Consider the following 22,931-nt stretch of genomic DNA (forward strand, 5'->3'; position numbering starts at 1 on the left):
GCTGTGTGGTCTCATGGTGTAACGGTTAGCACTCTTGACTCTGAATCCAGCGATCGGAGTTCAAATCTCGGTGAGAACTCTTTTTTTTCTCACCATTCTGCCTCTTTTTATTACCTCGGAAGGAAGACAGCTACTTTGTTTTTGGCGCTACAGCAGTTCTACCTTCTACCCAGAGGCCTGTCAAACTTGCTTCGATGAAACACGCTGCCATATATGCTGGCCGAGATTACCCCGCCATCCTGGACGGCTTAGGCGCACTAACTGTTCCTTTTCTTCAAGCCTCTGGAGGTACTACTTTGCAAATCTGTGCAAACTCCACGGCGGCCATACGTTATTTATGTGAAGTAAATAAAAACTCTGCTGTCTCAAAGGACATTCATGAGATACTCGAGACGTGCCCCTGCCCTCTTCGGCTGTCATGGGCTCGGTGAAATACACTCCCCGCTCACATCGCGGCGGAGAGCGCCTGACACCCTGAAATCGTTCCACGACCGTTGTCGTTACTGACAATCGATCCCCCAGAACAATTTCTCCAACAGAAAAAAGATAGCCGTCGCGCCACACGTGCTCTCGTACCACCGTGTGGAACGGACCTCCCTAGTTGACTCGCTCGCTGGGAGGAGGTCTTGTTGCGAAGACTACGTGTTGGTGTAGCTCTCTCTACCTCTGTGACTAGGGGGTGGACACCACGCTATCATGCCCCGTTCCCACAGAACTGCCCCTTCTGCACGGCTCCTGCAGAAGTAGCTGATACAGAACCCCTGCTGTGGACGTGCCCTTTATTGGAGAAGGTGAAAACGCGACACCTTCGAGGCACAGGCCTCCACCCTGGCAGACCACCTAGCCTCCATCGGTGAATATGGGAACCAAACCGCTGCCCACGCGGCATCAGCCTCTGGGCGCAGCCTGGTCATGAACGGGGTGTCTCCAGGTGCTTACCTAAGCAACCACGGACGTCCGTCGGACGTCAGAAATACAGCCTAACATCCAATGCCCAGCTTGAACGACCACTTACGTCCATGTTTGGACGTACAGGTGCAGTCAAAAGTAATTGGAGCACGCGAGCTGTGGCCGAACCGCATCGGAGCGCCGTGTAGCTGCACCGGCGGTAAACGAAAGGAGCAGAACACGCATGCGCGCCTGCCGATGGTGATAGCCCATCTATACTCCTCAACCCACTTCTTTTAACGCGGCTTAGAGCAAATTATTCGCAGCATACTGGTCTCGGCGATGGCGCTGATAGCATACCCACCTAAACATATTAGAAAAGAAAAATTGTCATTTCAGACCCTCGCGATTACGGCGCTTCTCCAGCAGCTCGCGGGCGCTGAAAGTGTGTGAGCGACGCTGCCAGATACCATCTCTGCTATCAGCGCCATCGCCGAGACCAGTAAGCTGCGAATAATTCACTCGAAGCCGCGTTAAAAGAAATGGATTGAGAAATATAGATGGGCTATCACCGTCGGCAGGCGCGCATGCGTGTTCTGCTCCTTTCGTTTACCGCCGGTGCAGCTACACGGCGCTCCGATGCGGTTCGGCCACAGCTCCCGTGCTCCAATTACTTCTGACGGTGCCTGTATACAGTTTCGGACGTGCAGCGGACATCCAGACACGGATGTACAAGTCCGAATGACATCGCACAATGGACGTACAAAGTTACTACGAAGCGTCAAATACCGGATTAAATTGAATATAACAGCAAAAACGAAAAAGCCACTTCGCTTTTCAATTAAAAAAAATTACGCCCACCTCCCCTCGCGGAACCCTGGTGTGATGCGACGCTGAAGGGGGTTCCATTGGCGTCGCATCAAGCAATCGTCGGGTACGGCAAGAGAGCAAGCGCAAGCGCGGACGACCGTCGACTGAGAGACCGGCCGGAGCGCGGCACTCCGCTTCTATGCGCAGCGCGCCCGAAGGAGAGGAGACCGTGGAGAGAGAGAGTACTGCACATGCGCACAGTGCGCAGCCGCGCGCAGCGCCTTGCGCAGCGCGACCGCAGATGTTGGGAGAGAGTATTCGCTATCGGAGAGAGGAGAGGAGGCGAGCGGAGGAGAGACGCAGCTGTGCGTACGGACGACGGACGCACGCAGGACAGGGCCGCCGGCAAAAGATGCTCCTCTCAGCGTCGCATCTAAAAATTGTACGTCAACACCCTGACTTGTATATTGCAAGTTTCATCTGCATATTTCTAAAATTACGACTTTTTTTTTTTACTTATTTCAAGAGAGAGAGAGAGCTCTTTAATGTGGGCTGGAGAGGTCAGCTCTGCTAGCGGCAGTGCTTGCTACGCCAGATGGGGATGATTACAATGCAGTGAAGTGAATGTGAGAAATCGGGAAAGCAGTACTAGAGAGAAAACAAAAGTTAAATAAAAATGGCACGCAATGTAGTGCGAGGAAAAAACTCGAAATAAAGTTAAGCAAAAGAAGAAAAATTGAGCGAATGGAGCCCAGGAACGCAGAGCGCCTAACAAGGAAAAGGAATCAAAGCGTACACAACGACGCAAACGCGTACAGACGTAGCCATGCACACAATGGAAAAATTATTTCAAGCAGCTCACCGTCTCCAACGGTTATCTGTTTGGAGAAGGATATATAAGAATGGAGAACCACTAACGAATCATGTGAATTAAGCAAGTTCACTGTGTTCATGTATGCCTGTCTGCCCGGTAATGTGTTGGCCTCGTGCACTGCAGTATTCATTGTAGGAACTTCTCGTTATGCGATTCTGGAAATTTTTACTGAACATCCAAAATACATGCGATTTCGGACATCCGACTGGACGTACGGTAGTGTTAAATCCGGACGTCCTACGGACGTACATGGTACGTCTATCGGCACTAAAACGGACGTCATATAGACGTCCGGAATGGACGTACGGTGGCCGGCCGACAGACGTCCGGTGGTTGCTTGGGTAGGGCGGGTGCTCCGCAGCTGGATAGGCCAGCTGCCCTTTTCGGCCAAGGTGTTGGCCACTGGGGAGTCTCTCGGGAGGCCAACGCAGCGCCGCGGGGTCTTGCGATGAGCCGGGTCCAAGGTCTTACGCACCACGTCCTGGAGACACCCCAGCAGAGGTGTGTAGATGACCCGAGGGACAGCGCATGCTCTGTAGATCCAGAGTGCCCACTGTAGTGAACACCCCCCCCCCCCCCCCCCCCCCCCTTCCACCAGCCAAAAGCCGGTTGATACCCCTGACGGTGTTTATCATCTTTGCCAGCTGCGCCTTGACTGCAGCCCTCCGGGGGAGATTTTCCGTCTATGATCGTTCCAAGGTGTACATACACTACTTTTCGCCGCTAGGGAAACGGTCTGTTATTCGGGCTTTTGTGGGGCGCGGGTGGACTGCTATTGCTCCGTTTTGTCCTTGTAGATGCGAAGTCTCTTGTTGGCCAGGTGGTTCGCCACTGGACTGAGGACCACCTGAGGAAACGCGCGAAACTGCCAACCGGCTCTGGGGGCCCCGGGTCCAGAGTCCAGAATCCAGAGTCCGGGTCCAGAACACTCCTCGCATTAGTTAAAACCGAGAAACACATTGCTATCCTGTCTTTGTTGGAAGGATAAAGCTGCCCCCAACCCCAATTCCCACTTTTCGGTCATAAATAACGGCCTGGAGGGCCCAATTTAGAACCATGACACTTAGTTATTTTCTTTTCTGCGGTTTGTGGTAATTTTGACTGTCGTAAGCCCTGCGCTTGTGTAAGGCAGCAATGACTATACTGCTGCCGGCTGTGGCACCTATTGAACCTCAAAGAAGGACACAGAAAGGCCTTTTACAAGGTACAACTTTCGAGGTTGCGTAGAACTGGCAAATTCATTTTTTACGGATTAATTGAATGTATATAGCACCAGTGTGTTTTACATATTATAAGAACAATTTCCGTTGTGTCATTTACCTTTGTATTATCAATCCATTGTATCATTTACCCTCAACTGGGTGTCTCTGTCAAGCTATACGAAGCAGAAATCATGCTCCCCCGCTACTCACGAGTTTACTCAACACCACAACTCGTGTCGCACTATCAATTAACTCTCGACACACACACTTAACTACCGATTGACATTAAAATGTGTGTATTGAAGTTCCCATAAGTGCACATCAAAGGCGTGTTAGAAAAGAACCGCGAGATTTAAATAATATAACGTGTTGGAAGAACAGAGCTTCAAGACAACAACAGGGCATTTAACTACAGGAACAAGCATACGCGAAAAGGTGTACGCTCATTTAAAAAGCAGGTTAACAGGCGGATATCGATGCTGAGTAAACTAGGGAGAGAAACACCACCGCAATCCTTGTCGCGACGTCATCGCTCCTTGTTCCATAAGGTGATCAATGGCACCATGTTCAGTCCTTGACACATATACCTCCACACGTACTTACATTGCGCGAAATATGCTCTGTCCTAACGATTGAGCCTTCGCCGACGCAATGGTAAAAAAAGGCGCCACTGAAGGGAAGCGGATATTCGCGGCGGGCCACCAGCTGATCGGCTCCCAGTGGGCGCTTGCCGAGCTGGCGGCGGGTGCTGCGTGGTGCTCGGGCTCCCCAACAAGAGAAGCAGAAAGCGATCTCCCCGGCGGGTGCCGAAAGGAAGAGTGCGGAGTAAGCACACACCGGGCCGTCCCGCGCCGGCGTTTATTTTTAACCAGTTACGTCGGCGGAGCCTGGCTATTCTGGAACGGTCCCGCGAGGTCCTCCGGGATCCGCCGCCGCCGCCGCCGCCGCCGCGGTCTCCGCCATGTCACCGTGCTTGCGACCGCTCGTGCAAATTTGAATCCCGCGTCGAGAGCACGCCGCGAATCCTCTTTCCGCTAGAAGCAGCCATCGAGTCCGTCTGCTAGCGATTGCCACCGCTGCCGACGCCCGGGCCCTGCATGCCGCATCTGCTGCGTCGTCTGCAAGTCTTGCAGACCCCGTCGTCTGCTGCACGCGTTTGCGGACCCACGGCGGCGACCACTGCGAAGAGATCTCGCAGCGAAGGCGCTCCTGGACCAGTCGGCCAAGCGTCGCTTGCTGTAGACATCGGATATGTGTCCGCGTTTTGAAGCAGCCAGCAGGCCCCGTAGCCGCTTGTTGTGACCTGAGACGAATTGGGAGCGCTCGGGCCGCGGGTGGGTGCGTGTGGTGAGTGAGGTGTCCACGGGTCCGTCGCCGTACTGCCTTGATATGCCAGCCAAGACGCGGCGGCAACGCCGGGGATCCTTCGTCAACGTGTGTTCGCAGCGGCCGCTTCGGGCCACCCAGTGGATGCATGGGAGGGTCTAACGAAGACGCCTTCGACAAAGGTTAGAGCTGCACGTTCCCTGACTTTCTTGGCCGGCGTTGTATACTTGAAAGGGGACGTACTTGCGCGAAACGGGAAGCTTGTGGAAGAAATGGGTTTTACTAGTAATACCTCCTTATAAGCCCCACTGGGCGTGTGGTTTCGGAAACAGAGGCGTACGCGGGAGATTTGGTTGTAGCTCAAAAGAGAGACGTTCGTACCGTCCGGTGGACTGCGCAGTAAACACGATGTCTTCTCTGGTGGACGCATTGGCTGGCAGTGTTTTCATTCATTCGTCCCGGGTTGATGTGGGATTTCAAACCGACCGCTGCGTTTCAGTATTTGTTTTGAAAGTTTGGTGGTGGGTCGCCTTACGTTTACTCGGGTCAGGTGCTGCCGATCATAAACGTTCGGAGCGCGAACTACAAGTTATTTATTCGCGGACCAGCCGCGAACCTAAAGTTATTTATAACACCACACGCTAGTTAGAACTGCGGAACTGCAGTGTTGCCGCCCCGTTTTTGGGCGTCTATTGTGCATCAGCACTGAGGTGAAAGCGAGTGCAGCAAAACAATGCGCCCTTGTTTGTTGTTTCAGTTTGTGCTACTGTAATGCCAGTTCAACGCTGTTGTTTACCAGTATCTGCTTCGAACCCTAATCTCTTTCTCATCCTCCTCTACATTTTCTCAAGGCTTTAATTTGAATGGCTGCATTCACGCACACGTGCTGGCTGTCATAACTATTGTATGTGCGATAAACGATCATCGACAGGAAACATATCCTTCGAACCGTTAAAGAGCTTTTTGCATACAACATTTCTTTCTGAATAAATTGACTTTTCTATCGAAAACGTTTTAAATAAAATTCGGTAAAATTTGGCGGTGATAATTAGGAAATTATTTAGTTTTTATCTTGTTTTGGAAGAAAGCTGGCCTTCAGATAACATTTCTAGCACTGTGCCGCGTGGAATTGTGTAAATATAGGAGTGCCCAATTATAAGGCAGAATACAGTAATTCATTTTTGCGTATTTGAACAGCGCGAGGTCAATGGTTAAGTCATCGTCATCCTCGCAGTTTAAATCTCCGCCCCCCCCCCTTAAAAAAAACATAAGGCGATGTGCCCAAATGTCGATCAGTGCTAATACGCGTATTGCCGGATTGGACTATTAATTTTGAAGTGTCCGTGTCTCCAGCACACCCCCTTCTCCTTTGCACTCTTCTTAATTCACCCACAGCATGTATGGTAAACAACGCTTCATTTTATAGCAATGTCTCGTAGTGGCGCTTACTTCAAATATTTCACCATCGTTCGTGCTTTGTGCTTAGAAAAATCCTGGTCTCGTGGTCGGTCCTCTCATCCCTGATCCAAACAAAAAAAAGAAAAAGAAATGGGCAGACATTCAGGGCATTGTCTGTACTAATGCACAAACGTTCTTACACCGTTTGTCTTCCTTGTGACTTCTTTACTGCCAGATTTGGCTATGAGTACAGTAAATACGTTGGGGTATTTTACTGTTCTATAGTTTTCTTTTGTTCCTTTTCACCAGTTATCTCCATATGCGCTACAATAGCGATTAATCCTGCAAATGCAAGGTGTTACATGGTCTGTCAGTTTTTTACGATTACTTTATTCGCATTTGGGTTCGCTTTTATGGTTTTTTTTTATTTTTGCCTTCGTTTTTTTTTAGGTTTGTGTGCAAGATACATATTGTTGGTTTTGTTAGTTCATGCTTAATATGTTCTATTGTTTTGTAAGTTTTCTATTCTCCGTTTTTTTAGACTTCTTTCTGCCCAATGTTCCCTTCGGCCGTATTCCCTTCGACTGAATCTACATTTACCCAATTATGGCGATCTTTTTGAAGGCAAACACTTAAAAACAAGCTGCAGAGTAGTCCTTTGTGACAAGTAAACTGTAAGGCTGCGGAGTTCTATCGTATTCGCTTATAACCAAAATTATATCAAGTCCAACACGAAGCCGACGCTTTGGGCCGCGCAGGGTTCGAGAAAGGGCAACTGGAAAACCAGTTGCGGTGGCTTTCATCCGGGAATGGGGTGTATGCCTAAGGCCAGTAAAAAATTCCTCCGTACGCTTTATTTTAAGATATCACGTGCGCCTAGCCCAAAGAAAGAAGATTAAGCGTGGTAACCCCTCATAATAACCAAGTCCTCGGTGCCGGAAACTGGCTTTGTTATAAGCGATACTTCATTGAAAGCGACAGTGGTGTTTTCACTATACATTGCGGTAGACTGTGAAACACTTTCAATAAAGCGATATTTCGAATGAAGCGTTTTCGCTGTTGTGAGGGCTTACTGTACGTATCCACGCCACGACGCATCGGGCATTGACCCCCATCATGACCTCACCCTCGCCAACGCTAACATGATTCGCTCCTGATAGAGGGTATTTAGATGATGCTCTCCAGAGAGTCTTTGGCGAACATCCCGCGTCGGAACAGCGCCGGGAAGGAACGCCATCACACTTCTCGAGGAAGACAGTGACGGGGGAGTAGGGTAAACGTCCACTGTCCCCTTTTCGTCACCTCTGCTCCTGTTTATCTGTGCGCGTTTATGAATACACCTTTCATCACATACGTGTTTCTACCGATTCGTTTGGCCAATGAACTAACCTTGAATTTTTTCCTGAGAACAAATTAGAGCAGGTTAGTACGAAGCTTCAACCCTGCAATTTAACCAAATTTCGTCGAGTGGATATATGTTAAATAAGAAATTCCGGAACGCGTGCCATTTCACACGTACTCATTTGTGACGGTCACTACTCCGATGGAACACCAATCGTTTCTGAATTACGCTTTTGTTGTCCCTTACAATGACCACTTTCTCACAAAGTCAGACTGTGTACTACTCGAATCAATAAACAGTTCAGCTATGCGAGCAATAATCGTTCTTCCAGCCCTTACCCCCATCCCAATTCTCCAACAGGAAGCACTGCTGACCACATTTGATGAGCTAGTACATCAGCGTCGACAAGCCCTGCTCCAAAAACAAACCCTCGACCCAGATTCAGCTGCTCTTGCAGCGTACATGATCGGTTCACCAGCACCACAACAATCAAACACCACTATACGATCCCAATGAAAGTTCCACCAATTAACAGGCACACGACCTGTTGCCCGTATTCATCCCAGAACGGTCGGTGCTCCGATTCCGCCTTCTATGGACATTGCCATAGGCCTTCTTCTACGCTGATGTTTGTCGACGGCAGCGCTTCGGATACTCTTTTTCATACCACTCTACTTTGTCCGACTACGACTCCCGATCCACTGGCGTTCGCGTACATTACGACGGAGAAGTGGCCATCAACGCAGGTAGAACTCCTCGCAGTGCGAGACACTCTGTTACACACAACTGTGTTTATCAACCCAGTTTCACCACAGTGTATATTTTACAACCATTGATTAATCGGCAGCTGTTAGAGAGCTTTGTAAAACTCTTACGTCCAAAGAACGTCTGTACAAACTCAGGACATAGGGGACAGTTACCCACGCCGTGTTCGCGTGTCATGGCGCCAACGTGATATCCACCCCGAGATGCGGGCTGCAGGTGCCGGCACACACCCCGTGCGTGCGCAATATCCCGCTTCTCTTGTACCTTCCTTAGTCGCTATTCGCCTAGCCAGCGCAAAATAACGTCTTCGGCGCACCGCGTGCGCTCTCATACCCCCGCGCGGCACGGATCTCCCTGGCGGGTTCTCTCTCCAAGATGAGGTCCTGCTCCGACGTCTTCGCATGGGGGTCCCCCTCACGCTGGCTGTGACGAAAACCTGGCCACCTCAGTACCATCCCCGTCTGACTCGACGTGCTCCTTCTGGCCCGCTCCTGTTGACCAGGTTACAGAGGAGCACTTGGTGTGGAACTGCCCTGCCCTGCGAAGCCTACGCCTTGTGCACGTCGCCTCCTGCGGCCTACGCCTCGGACGCCCTCCAGACTTTTTTCCAACTTTTTCAATTCAATTTTTATTTTTCCAGAAAAACAACAACAGCATTCTGGACTGATTCAAGCGCTAAAAGCTGAGTATGAACAGTTTGACTGGGCTTGACTTCGTAGCGTGAATACAAGGTCCACATCATGGGCCCCTGCTCCGATTCCTTCGAGAATCCGGAGTGTATCTGTGCATATAGTTTTTCTTTGTGCTGAATAGCAAACTTCCGCTATTAAAAAGAATGCGAATGTACGGCAGTTTTTTTTCTTTTTTGTTTTTTTTACAGCGGAGCCATTACAGGCTAACTAACCCGTTGTTTTACGTCTGTTGGCCAAGAAAGGCCGCTCCCCCCCCCCCCCTTTTCACTTTTGCACACCCTCTCTCCTCGGCCACCTATTCACCTCCGGTGGTTCATATCCAGATATAAGTTGGAGCATATTAACCACAAAATGTCTTCTCAGCAATGCATTTGTGCTTAGAAGTGAAGCCGAATTTAAGCAGTGTAAACTTATTATTTGTAAGCTGACTTTTCCGCATTGTGGTTGCACAGTGCAGCCTACTCATTCATTCTCACTTCGGCACGTCCTCTCCCTAGCCACCTGTTCGCCTCAGGCGCTCCATATTTTGATATATGAAATCGTATATTTCCCCTGGAAAAATATCTTCCTCCTGGCGCGAAGGCGCGGTTTGAGCGGGGAGTTCGTGGCCAACCAATAAGCCATAAACTGCTTCGCTGGTCATCAACATCTATTAAAGGTAAAAACAGCACAAAAGACGGGACCGAGGAAGACAGCGCAGCGCCGTGTGTGTTTAAATAGTATCCACCAACTGGCCCGCATATACATTCGCAGGATGTAATTGCAGTGAATTTTTCGGTGGTTTCTAGTTTTGTGCCCCGTACAGCTCAGCTTACCGTTATTTAGCATGCTGTCATTGTAGATTTTTCAGGAAATTTACGTCGCTAAGTTGTTCGCAAGGGTAAATTCGTGTTTTCCAGGTGCACACCCTGCGATGCCGTGCTCATTTATTCTTGGAGAGAGGAGGAACTTTGTTTAAGCCTAAACTGGTAGAAGGAAGGGCGGGGGGGAGGAAGTCGCCGGGCCTTTCCCGCTTACGGGCGGTTCAAGACGCTCTTTAACAGCATGTCTGAATTAATCACGAGCATTAGTGTTAAGCGATGTCACCGTCCTCCTATCGCACAGGCTGTTTGACGAACGGAGCGCTAGAAAAAACTTTATTGGCCGAAGGACCTAGGTCAAGGTCTAATTAAAGTCTTCAATTCACCGGATCCACGTAGTGCTGAACAATGTTCGCGCGGATCTGGTGCACGTGGACACACAGAGCTTCCTGGGCAGCCTGTGTGTTCACTGTCGGCGGGGAAGACAGCCAGAGTTCCCAGGAATCAGATGGCGAGGGCTATTCCCAACATTACGGGTCGGAAGAACAGGTGGGACACGAAGGATGGCCAGGACGCCGATAGATGCGGTGAGAATGTGGTGGGAGGGTAGTGAAGAGGTTTGCGAGGAACTGAGTTGCTGATTCTAAATATAATGTATCCGTATGTGTGTATGTATGTATGTATGTATGTATGTATGTATGTATGTATGTATGTATGTATGTATGTATGTATGTATGTATGTATGTATGTATGTATGTATGTATGTATGTATGCATGCATGTATGTATGTATGTATGTATGTATGTATGTATGTATGTATGTATGTATGTATGTATGTATGTATGTATGTACGTACAGTGCGCAACCCCATTGTCTATAACACTGAGTTCAACTTGAACTGGTTACCTCTCAAAACTGCGGACTTAAGTTTGTCACAAAAAACGTTGAGATCAAAATATATGGTCAAGACTTCAGAATTGCACAATAGTTTTCTTAAAATGTTTTTCGGCCGAGGCAAGATAAGGCTATAAGTACGAAACCTGTGTTATAGACAAGGGTGTTGCCCTCTGTACGTATGTATGTATGTATGTATGTATGTATGTATGTATGTATGTATGTATGTATGTATGTATGTATGTATGTATGTATGTATGTGCGTATGTATGTATGTATGTATGTATGTATGTATGTGCGTATGTATTGTCACGCAGCCAAAGACGACGCAGTTGTCTTCAAGGAAAACAAGTTTATTGGGGCGAACCTGTGCTCCCCTAACAACTCAAAGAATACACAGGCGGCGAAGCAGCAGTCAACAAAGTGACTTGCGCAGGCGAGCGTCGGCGAGTCGAATACCGCGGCGTCTGCTCTGCAGGCTTTTATCTTTCAGCGCGTATGTTTCTCGAACCGTCGATTTACATCCAGAACATTGTAGATCAATGAAGATTATTCTTGGCTAGTGGCGTACGTTAGGGCGAAACGCTCTCCTTATCAGAATGAGATAACCCGTGCGGCATAAAACAAATAATGGAATACGCGCTTCGTTTGGGACACAGATAACACAGCCGGGCGCCGCCGGGCAGTAAAAACAAACAAACAAATCCAATGCATGGTTCGCGGCAGTATGTATGTATGTATGTATGTATGTATGTATGTATGTATGTATGTATGTATGTATGTATGTATGTATGTATGTATGTATGTATGTATGTATGTATGTATGTATCAAAATGACGTAGAATGGGGCTAGTTGGTGATGCTTCATACTGAATTGCGCTAAGTATACACACGAATAGGACGCTAATAGGACTGTTAGCGCCCTATTCGTGTGTATACTTAGCGCAATTCAGTATGAAGTTTGTATGTATGTATGTATGTATGTATGTATGTATGTATGTATGTATGTATGTATGTATGTATGTATGTATGTATGTATGTATGTATGTATGTATCGTCACAACAGAGGGAAGTGCTTCCGAAGTATACAACTCGGTTTATTGGCAGCGCTCCCTCCCGGAACCACACCAACAAGAGAACCTACCTCTTCTCTCAAAAACGGTTAGGGCCGCTCGGGTGGCCTTTCCAACTGTTCTCTCATACCCCTGTAGGTAAATTGGTGTTTATAGTTAGGAAATATGTGTGTATACATATATACATGTATACATGCATCAAGCCCATTAAATTAATTGTCAACATCGTTCAACTTCGCCAGTCACCGTGTCATGAGTCAGAGCACCGCCATCGGCGCCCGTCGTGCGCGCAGATGGGTTACGAGCGAAATGATAGCGCATGAAGTCGGCACGCCAGGTCATTAGAGTTCAACAGTCTCCATGTCAGTTCGAATTTCGCGAGATGGATTGCGCAGTGAGCAGGAGGTGTTCGCTTGCGCATGCACAGATTTACAACCAGGCCTATGTGCGTCCACGTCAAGCACAGGAGTCCATGACGGGCAGTTGTGGCGGTAATTTCGCCCCGCCGTCCGAGGTTGAAATCAGCCACGTCTGGCGTCTTGTAACACAAACGAAGGGCTCATTTTGAGCCCATAAGTGACCTTCATCTGCCCGCGTCATCTTGCGTAAGATCGCCTTGCCGCTAGTCCCGCTACGCGAGCGCGACCGTAAGTCAAGAGTCGTACGTCGCGTGGGAACCGAACAGACGTGTTCCACACCAATGTCGTTTGTACGCATTGCTGTAGTGGCCAAAGCGGAAGGCCTCCAGTTTCTGAATGCACGGCCGGAGTCTCGGTGGTACCAATTTTACCCTGTTCTCCTTACTTCACAAGCACGCAGATGCACCATGGTTTCTACGAAATTCTAAATGGCACACCCCGCGATGGGTTTAGACAGATGCACAAGTCTATATGGTTTGCAGATCATCGCGTCGACGTGCCTTTCATCGTACTAGTAAGCGGGCGATGCGTGCGTGGACCGGTGGCATGTAACACTCCTTGAGGCGTCCCCCAACGTGCGCTTTCCAGACAGTCTGCAACGCAAACTCTCAAAGACGCGAGGTATACGGCGCGCTCCGAAGGACGCGACGTCTGACCAACCGGGCTGTATATCACCGTGACGCGCTCCCACCCACGGGCGTTGCGCGGGCGCCCACCGCGTTAGCCTTGGTTCAGATCATTCCTCTTTTGACCTCGCATTGCTGAAAGCGTAAGTCATCGCAAATGACGGGCTCGAAAAGAAGGAGGGCCCGGCAAATAAGCAACTGCAAAGGAACAGCGAAACGTTTTGAAGTGTCGCGGGGCGCAGTCCTCGCGACTGCAAGGGTACCCGCTCGCGCGGCACGTACATCCCGCGGGAGCCATTCAAGATATATGGTCGGAGCTGAACGTCGCCTCCTTGTGACTGAACACCGCCGCCGTCTCCTTGGGGCGGAGAGACAAGCGCGACAAATGGCCGAGAGGGCGCACTTCGTGGAAGCGCTTAGGACGACGTGCCGCCCGCACATGCCGTCGCGAACACCGGGCTTTGGCTCTGCCTGCCATTCTTACGCTGGAGCGGCGCCGCGTGACTAAACGTGGGCGCCCACACGTGTGGGAGACACCCCCACTTTTTTGCACGAAGGTGTCTTTCGCACGTTCCCCGTATTCTTTTTTGGTGTGCACGGACGGCCTGGGGAGGTTCTGAGTAGACAGGTACCGCCACGGGGACACGGAGCATCTTCCGCTGAAGACCGCGTGGTGCGCGTCAGTGGTAACGTGCCGGAGAAATATTTCAAGGCGTTGGTAACCTCTAATGGTACTTGAGCAAACTGTGATCATCTAAGCTGTTATTAGGTAGGACGTTTCGAAATGGTTTGGTTCTAGGTTCATAGTTGCTAAACGGCACAGCAGACGCCCGCTCTCTTCTTCACGTGACGTGAAGAAGAGAGCAATTTAGTCCAAACTTACGACTGCGGTACACAGATTTTTGCTCGTACTGACTACAGTGCGGGAACGCAGTCGTGACACAAAAGAGAACGTTTCTATCCCCTCACTTTTCTTTCAATCGGCGCGCAAGGTTAGCTCAAGAGAACCCTGCGCTATAAATGAGCGCCTTAGCGAGCATTGATGAACTGCTGGAGCACGGACTTGTGGCGAGTAGCCGGAACCTGAACTCAACTGCCCTTTTGACCTCGCCTTCTCCCCTTCTCCCCCTTTGCTGCAATCCTTTAAGGCAAAAACCTCACATGGTTGATTGAACGGAAAAAGCAGCACCCGGCGTCCGTAACAGAAAAAAAAAATGGTTCCTACAGAGACGTTCCGTTCCATATACCGAAGCGTTCAATGACGTGAGCCTGAGCAAAAACAAAAAAAAACAAAAAAAAAACAACGCCGGCTTCCGGCATCGACGTCCCGAATAGTAAAATGGTCCCCTTACGAGGCGTTCCAAAGCACGAGCTTGAACATGGCTGTAGCGAATGTGGTCGTCCCCCAGTATACCGCTGATAAAGGGGGAAGTTGAGGATGGAGGGGAATTTCGCCGCTCATCCTTATAAGAACGAACAGCGAAATTCACCATCGTCGTCAACTCTCCCACTACACGGTGGCACGGACGAGCAGCGGCGAAACTAGTAGGAGGCAGATCGAAGCCATTCGAAAGCGTTAAGGCGAATCGCAAAGCAAAGTGTCTCCAGCGACAAGATTGCAAGGCTCTTTGACAACGCGAGGCGAAACAAGGCATCTCAGGCGTGCAACTGAGCATTCATGCGTTCGCCTTCACAACACCTAAGAAGTGGTTAGGTGAGCTCGCGTTTTTGAAGGAATGTATGTGGCAGTTAAGCCTACATTATGCAAGGACACTCAAAACTTAATTGGCACCATACAACTACCAAAGGCCCTCGTGGCTTGACAGCTGCTGCCATCCCAAAAAGAAAAAGAGCAACACCAATGAATGCCTAATCTGCATTGTGGTAATATTGTACAGTTTGCAGGGGCAAATTGGTCGCAGTTAGCACAGGACCGGGGTAATTGGAGATTAACGGGAGAGGCCTTTGCCCTGCAGTGGGCGTAGATAGGCTGGTGATGATGATGATGATGACGATGATCATGATGATCATGTTCAAACAGTACACGTAAAGAAAGCCAATAAATGCTGAAGTGCAATACTTCTTGCTTAATAGAATCAAATTAAGCTATCAGCAGCCAGCTGGGCAATGGTGACCGATCTCAAAGTTCGGCTGCGCTTCAGCAAGGGTATCGGACGCACCGGGGAGCAGGGCTAAGCTAAGCTAATAGGTTTTGATGGGGGGGAAGAGGGGGAGAAAAGGGCCCGAAACTGTCTGGCGTGGGGGGCCGACACCTCATCAGGCCCGGGAGCAGGGCCCCAGATTAGTTCACACCACCTCTAATGTGTACCTAACACCGTGTACACGGCAGTTTATGTTTCGCATACTCGTTAACGGTGTAGCCACGGGCACCTAGAATCGAACCGGTGATCTTGAGCATAATCGCGGGTCTAAAGCAGAATTCCGAAACTATGGCTTTTACCGTGATATTTAAGCCACCTTGAATGTTGGGCGTTACAAGTTGCCGGACTGCCCTTCCTCCTCCCCACGGTTAAAGAGATGAAGCAAATAGAAATTTTCGGAGAAACCGGAACGCATGCCTTCGCAGTAGTCGTTTCTGTAGTGTAGATGAATTCCAGATGACCCCCAATGAGCGGTGTACAGCCGGTGAAACGTTCGTCTATAACAGAGCTTTCGTGCTTTCAGCCTTATCCTGCCTGGCCCGAGTGGAAGTTGAAGAAAACTACTGCGGCGTTCGGTACTGTTAGCCCACTCCTATTGTCTCCAACATGTTTGTAAAAAATATGTTTCGTCAGTTTTCAGATGTAACTAGTTGAACTTGAAATCACTGTTATAGACAGGCGTTTTACCGACTGTACATACACATCGAGGTGTCGGGGTCTTTCTCGAAAGATTTTTCTCGCTGCGCGTTCCGAAGTAGCATCACCATGCGGAAGCGTGTTATATCCGGAGGGTTTCTTTCGGCTTATAACACCGGATCATTAAAGCAGCCCTTTGACAAAAACGTGGGCGAAATTTAAAGAGCCATTAATCTCATACAACGCCTTGTGTTTATCCTCCACGCGGCACCATTGCAGAAACGGGTAAAGACGGGGGGAGGGGCGCGTGCGTTTCTTCCGAGAGCTGAAAATAAATGCCGCCAGCCGCACCGACCCGGGGAATATAGCGAGCCACCGGTTATACCCCGTCGGGAAGCTGCACAGCGCCGCTGAGAAAGCGTTGCAGCTGGGGGATTTCCAGCAATCATCGTATCAGTTGGTCGAAACGGCAGGACGTGCCAGTTCTGAGCATCGAGGTTGTTGTCGGGTTATGAGAAAGAAGTGTTGCTTGCTTTGGTTGAAAGTCCACGCCGTCCACAGTTCTGTAGATACACCGACGCACTTGTGATGCTCTATGACAAAAGGCGAAGATATTGACGCACTTCATTGCAAGTATGCAACAGGGCGTGTGTTATAAGTGGGCGTGGCGGCGTCAAAACAGCGAATAACAAAACAGCATATGACAATATTGCACGCTACGTAACAGCACTCGACATAACAGCACAGCGACAAAACAGCACGCGACAAAGAGGCACGTGTTAGAACAGAGCTGCGCGAAAGCGCACAGCGGAAAAAACAGCACAGCGACAAAACAGCGCTGATTCGGTGTGCATAAATTGGCAATTATCGAACATTTAATGAGTGCATAAACATTTTCGAGTGAACCAAATGCTTTGAGTTTCTCTTTACCTGATGTGCCACTTTCTCTAAAAGCATCTTTTCAATTTCGTCGTCTTCGAAAGCGCGCTGCTTATGGCCGTATCCACTGCACCAAATATGTGACAACCTATGAAGCGAACAGTTTTTTTCCTCTTCTTTTTTCTTTCTTATATTACATTTTCAATCACAGGTAATACTGGGCAAAACGAGCCTCGCGTACTGCGAACAACGATGGAAGGGAAGATGACATACTGCGCCGAGTTTACCGCGTCCTCGCCTGTAGCCGGTATGAACGTCGTTCGTCGCGTAACGGAAGGCGCCTACAACTATGCAGCAACGACAGCTCATTTTGCAAGGTCTGTGTCACCGGCATTGTCTTCTGGGGCACTCCGCCTTGCTGCCGCGGGGTCGCGGTCTAACCCCTCCGCACTCGGTTACTATCCACGCACTCGAGGTCGCGTGCTACAGCGCCGGTCTTTGTTGGACGGTGGTGGCGGGAAGGGGGGGAAGGGGGTGAGCCGCTTTTGGGGGAAGACCTTATCTTCCCGCTAAAAATACGGCGGCCAACCTGCGCGTTTCGCTCTTTTCATTAAACAGGCTGTTTCCGAAAGTGGACAAGCAAAATATTGCCTCGCCAACCTCGTGCTCGGCGGGCTCCGCAACGTGAACAAGGAGCCAAGCGGCGACGGCGGCGGCGGCGGCGGCGACGTGGCTCGGTTTATTTTGTTGGCGCGCTCGACTGACGTCATTGCGTGGACCCCGCGCGGTGGAGGCCTGCGGCCCGGGGTTGCCATGAGGGAGGCCGTTCCATACACCCCTGCGGCGATGACCGACTGCCGCCGCAGCTCTGGCGCCGCATTGTGCAAACGCGAATCGCGCTCCCCTTGGACACCCACACTGCGAACCGCGCTGTGAACCCGCAGGCGTTGTGTTGCCGAGCACGACGAGGTCTCTGGGTCGATTGCCGGCCCCGGCGACGGTATTGCTGCACGAGAGCGCTGGGTTGCACGCCACCAGTGTGAAATCAGAGGCTCTGGACGCTTTTAAAAGCCACCAGTTTTTGTGCAAGTGCTGTCAAATATACCTGTCTTTTTTTTTAGGTTGTGTTGAACAGATATCGTACCACTGATGTTCGCAAACTGTTTACTTGAGGTATTTTTTAGCTAAACATTTTTTTTTTTCACATCCAAAATATTAGGGTAATTGTTTTCTGCGGTTGGAGAGAAGCGAACAATCTTGGATAACATGTAGTTCGGATTTGTTAGGCTCGTTCATTTCATACTGATCTAATGAAGTCCTGTATGCGAGATGTTTCATTTGTACAAAGCTGGCGTAGCGGTGAATGTGAGAAATACAGCTACTACGCACAAAAGGAGTTGAGGAGAGAGTCGTGTCACGCTGATTTTCTAGATCTCAAAAAACAAAGGCAACCTCATAACCAAAAAACTTGGTGGAACTGAAACAGACATCTCAGTGCCATTGTCTAAATCAATCCTCGTTGGGGTTGAGTATTGAAAGCTTGCTGCAATACGAAGCATTTCTTCGAGCGACCTTCTGCCGAATTTTCTTCGCCAGTGCAGCCGGGAAACATGCTGACAGACGTGCAGATGCAGCTTTATGAGAATGCGTCGTTTGAGTCGACATACACGAACAGGGCAGCGTTGTCCGGCTGGTGTAACGTAATAAGAACGCGTCGTTTGGCAAATGGCTGCAGCGTTGGAAAGCACACGACTATGTCAATAAGAGTGATGATATTATGCTTTTAACTTTGAAGCGGGCGAACATGAATACAACGCCTTATTTTGCGTTATAAGACAGACATAAAAAACTAAAAAGCCAATCTTCGATCCCAAATATCTGACCTAGCTTTCTAAACAAATCTGTCTTACTATTTTGTAGCATTTTAGGTATATGTATATTAGCCGTAGACATATAAAAAACTGGGAAAGCACAGCATTTATTCTAAAAATCTGTCTATATATCTGTCTTTCTGCATATCTAAAAACCACAGGCACACTTGCATATAAAGAAAACACAGGCTAAAGTGCATAATATATCTTGTTTCCTTCATTAAAACAGCTTCAAACATTGAAATTCTGGATGAGAGAGAGAGAGAGAGAGAGAGAGAGAGAGAGAGAGAGAGAGAGAGAGAGAGAGAGAGAGAGAGACGTTTATTCGAGCTTTCTAAAGTGCGAGTGGTTCCCTAGTCCGGGAATTCATGAGGTGAGCAGAGAGCCTTCGCTCTGGATGCCAGGAGCTGCTGTACGTCCAGATGGTCGCTGGTCGCCAGGTTCTCCCACAGCTCAGGTGTGGGAAGAGGGGATCGAAGAATTGGAAGTTTGGGATTGCACCCACACTGTATTATAATATGAGCTAGAGTTCCGGGTTGTGAACAAAACTGGCATACAGCAGAGTATTGAGTTGGAAACATACGATGCAGGCGACGATCACAATAGCGCTATTCTGCCTACCGCAATCTCAGCCCAAGTGGGCGGATCACAATATTGCGCTGCTTCAGTCACAGCGTGGAGTTTGAAACCGCCCCTTCCAGAGGAAAAAGACGTCCTGTGCTGAAGCTCCAAGACTTCTTGCGAATTCCCTCGGGGCAATGCAACCGAAGCAGCATGATCCGCCCGGGAGCTTGCATGAAGGGGGTGAAAGTTTAGAAAACCCCTCCCCCGCTTTTGGTTAGCTCTGCTTAAGTCCCGCAGTAATTAAATTTGGTGAACCTAGACATTTGTGTATTACTTCGGTCTTTATTTTTCGTTTTGTGGGTTGCTCTGGGTTTCATCAGTTTTCCTCTCCGAATCCGGAGAAACTGTGAAACTGGTAACTCCGTTTTGCTGTTTTCACCTCATTGTAGTAATGCTTGCTGCAAAGCACTCTTTACAGGCATACCTAAAATTTATTAAACGAGAATGTAGGAAGCTCCCACTAACATGTAAGAGAGAGAGAGAGAGAGAGAGAGAGAGAGAGAGAGAGAGAGGAGAGAGAGAGAGAGAGAGAGAGAGAGAGAGAGAGAGAGAGAGAGAGAGAGAGAGAGAGAGAGAGAGAGAGAGAGAGAGAACTCTTTAATGTGGGCTAGAGAGGTCAGCTCTGCTAGCGGCAGTGCTTGCTACGCCAGATGGGGATGATTACAATGCAGTGAAGTGAATGTGAGAGATCGGGAAAGCAGCAATAGAGAGGAAAAAAAGTTAAATAAAAATGGCACGCAATGTAGAGCAAGGAAAAAACTCGAAATAAAGTTAAGGAAAAGAAAAATTGAGCGAAAGGAGCCCAGGAAGCGCAGAGCGCCTAACAAGAAAAAGGAGTCAAAGCGTACACGATGACGCAAACGCGTACAGACGTAGCCATGCGCACAATGGAAGAATTACAAAGTTTTGTCTAGTCCTGAATCTCGCAAAAAACGCAGAAGGATTTTTGTCCCTAAATACGAGTCATTGTTGTTGTCCCAGGGTCCAAGAAAGTGACACAACTGAAGGCTTGCTCCGCGTCGAACACGAGACAGGCAGCTCGCCGCTGTAACTCGCGCAGCGGAAAATCGCGGGCATATACACAACAAGTGCTCGGTAGTCTCGCGCACAGCGCACGTGGGGCACAGTGGTGAATCCTCCCACCCTATTTTGAACTTGAAGCTTCGGGTGTAAGCCACGTTGAGACGCAAACGATGCAGTACACCTTCAGACGCTTTGCTTAGGTCGGGTGGAACACGGAATTTACAGAAAGGGTCAATTCCATGTAGAGGTGGATATCCGCTGCGAGGGTGCTGCCACTTCAACATTTGCTCTCTCCAACCAGTTCGATAGATAAGGGCACAACCATCCTCTCGAGAGAAAGGAAGCTGTGTCGTGTTACGCAGAGAGTGGCCAGCGCTGGCGGCTGCATCAGATATTATATTTCCTTCTATTCCCGAATGACCAGGAAGCCATTGAAGCACGATGTAATGACCCGCGCGCACTACCGCTGTGTGGAGTTCACTGATTTCACACACAAGCTGACTGCAGCGGTTGGACAGCCTTCTTAGAGCTTGCAGAGCACCCCGTGAGTCTAAGAAGATCACCCATCGTCGAGCTTGATGCGCACCAATGAAATGAAGGGCAGCCCTTACAGCCGCTAGCTCAGTAGCGGTGGATGATGTTTTATGGCTCAGTTTTTTCCTGATTGTGCACTGGACCGACGGAATCCACACGCCAATGGCAGATGATTCTTCGGTCACTGAGCCATCCGCATAAACGTGGATGTGGCTTGCGTACGCGGTAAATAAATACTCAAGTGTGAAAAATTTCAGTACAGGTGCGGGCGTGGACGACTTTTTGCTTATTCCGGGAATTGTCGTTATTATATTCCATGGTGCAAGTATCCACAGTGGCAATGCTGGCTTCACAGGTCGCTGGAAATTTGCTGGAAGCAAGTCTTTTACATGCGATGCAGTGGTGGCTGCCAGATGATGCGCATGGCACCGAGTGACGTGGCGTAGTGACGTTCGAAGGCACTCTTGATGTTGAAGCACTGACGCAGAGAGGCACCGAGCTTCCCGCAGTCGACGTGCATTTGGGCGTAAGGCTTTAAGGCAGCGAAGCTGTACGCAACCTTCACGACCATCGCGACGGTTTAAGACCCCGATTGCAGCCGATTTGCTTCTCCTCCGCTGCCGCAACTACCTTTACTCCATCTTTGTTGCTATAAGTGGGAGCTTTCTTCATTTATTTTGGAAATGTTGATCATTGGACATCCCCTTGGAGGAGCGTACGCTATGACTTGTCTTTCTCGTTCCGTGCAAGTTTTACGGCGATTACGGCGAACGCTAGAGTCTTTCTCGTTCCGAGCAGGTGTTGCCACGATTACGGCAAATGCTTGAGTTGGATTGGCCAAGACTGGCCAACATTGGCCAATTTCCTTAGGTGGGTATGCATGGCTTGACAAACGTGCGCCGGGGACGTTTGGCAGTCGCCGCGAGGCGTTTACACAGGGGAGTTCGGCATTTTCTTGGTTTTTTAACTGCCGGGTGGTCGCCGCGAGGCACCCGCTCACGGCGCTGGGCATTTTCTTGGTGTTTATTAACTGCGCACACCATGCAATAACGATTTGCTCAACTGCGTCGCTGTTCAAGAATTTGGTTGACGATTACAACACTTATTAGTACGAAATTTGTCCGCAGGGGCGAACTGCAGTCTTCTGGGTGACAGCGCGTACCCGCTGCGTCTCATGAAGTGATCGCCGCATCAGTGATTGGATTGGATTGGGAAAACTTCATTGGGGCCTGCGAATGAAGTCCTATTGCTAGGTCTTCATGACTTGGCCGGAGTCGTCACCGCAGATGTAGCCAACCCGGCTAGGGCAGCGAACGCACGAAGGCGCGCGATGTACTCTGGCGTTGTATCGTATACCGCGTCGCCGCTGGAGAAAATTGTCTCGCGCCTTTCGCCATATTTCCATTCTCCGTTTTCCTGCTCGCTTTTTCTTCCGTGGCCCAGTCGCTCTTTCGGTTATCTCGTACCGCGTATGCCGTCTCGGCACGCCGGCCTCCCCCTCATACTTTCTTCATGCTTACCTTCTCCGCTTTCCTGCTCGTTTTATTTTGTTTCTCTTTGGTGTCCCCTTCGTTCGCTCGGCTACGACGAGGGACGACGTTGCGTGAAATCACAGCAATGGGCGTTTAAGTGATGCGCAGTAAAATACTGCCAATTCCTTTTCGTGATTTTCGAAGGAAGGGCATTGGAAAAACACTCAATGATAGCATTCGTATATTATTCAACGTTTTGTATTCGCGTTATACATGGTTGCTTATCAAGTAATAACGATACTTTGGCACGCGAAATTCGAGTTTTCGGAAAGGTAAACAAGACAGTAATATGATCAGAGTACAAGCAGATGATTCAGTGTGAAAGGAGTCGAATTTGAAGCAATTTCCGGATAGAGATATGCGGTCTCGTGTAGTGAAGGAGAGGACGGCGCGGTAGGTGCATGCAGGGTAGGGGCTCCATAACGGCAGTTTGTAAGATCTGGGATTGTTCAACACGTCACACACCTACACCGCATATACGATGAAGTTTGTAAAGGGACTCTAAAGCTGAACTACAATAGTCTTTCTTGGGCCTATTAAACACGAAAAACTTGATCTATC

General features: G+C 49.4%; 1 protein-coding gene across 2 annotated transcripts in view; it reads left to right on the forward strand.

Annotated features, from left to right (window-relative positions):
- Positions 1 to 4,630: 4,630 nt before the first annotated feature.
- Rhogap102a (Rho GTPase activating protein at 102A) overlaps positions 4,631 to 22,931 on the forward strand; it is a 69,162-nt gene continuing 50,861 nt past the window's right edge. Inside the window, exon 1 of one of the 2 annotated variants that reach the window (XM_077703808.1) lies at positions 4,631 to 5,282. In XM_077703808.1, coding sequence (XP_077559934.1) covers positions 5,249 to 5,282 — 34 coding nt within the window. In that variant the 5' untranslated portion in view covers positions 4,631 to 5,248. The remainder of the gene's footprint in view (positions 5,283 to 22,931) is intronic. The other variant, XM_077703807.1, reaches the window with a different exon arrangement.

The sequence above is a fragment of the Haemaphysalis longicornis genome, unplaced genomic scaffold (assembly GCF_048455015.1).
Source record: "Haemaphysalis longicornis isolate Haplotype H1 unplaced genomic scaffold, Haemaphysalis longicornis Haplotype H1 scaffold_3, whole genome shotgun sequence".
Taxonomy (NCBI): Eukaryota; Metazoa; Arthropoda; class Arachnida; order Ixodida; family Ixodidae; genus Haemaphysalis; species Haemaphysalis longicornis.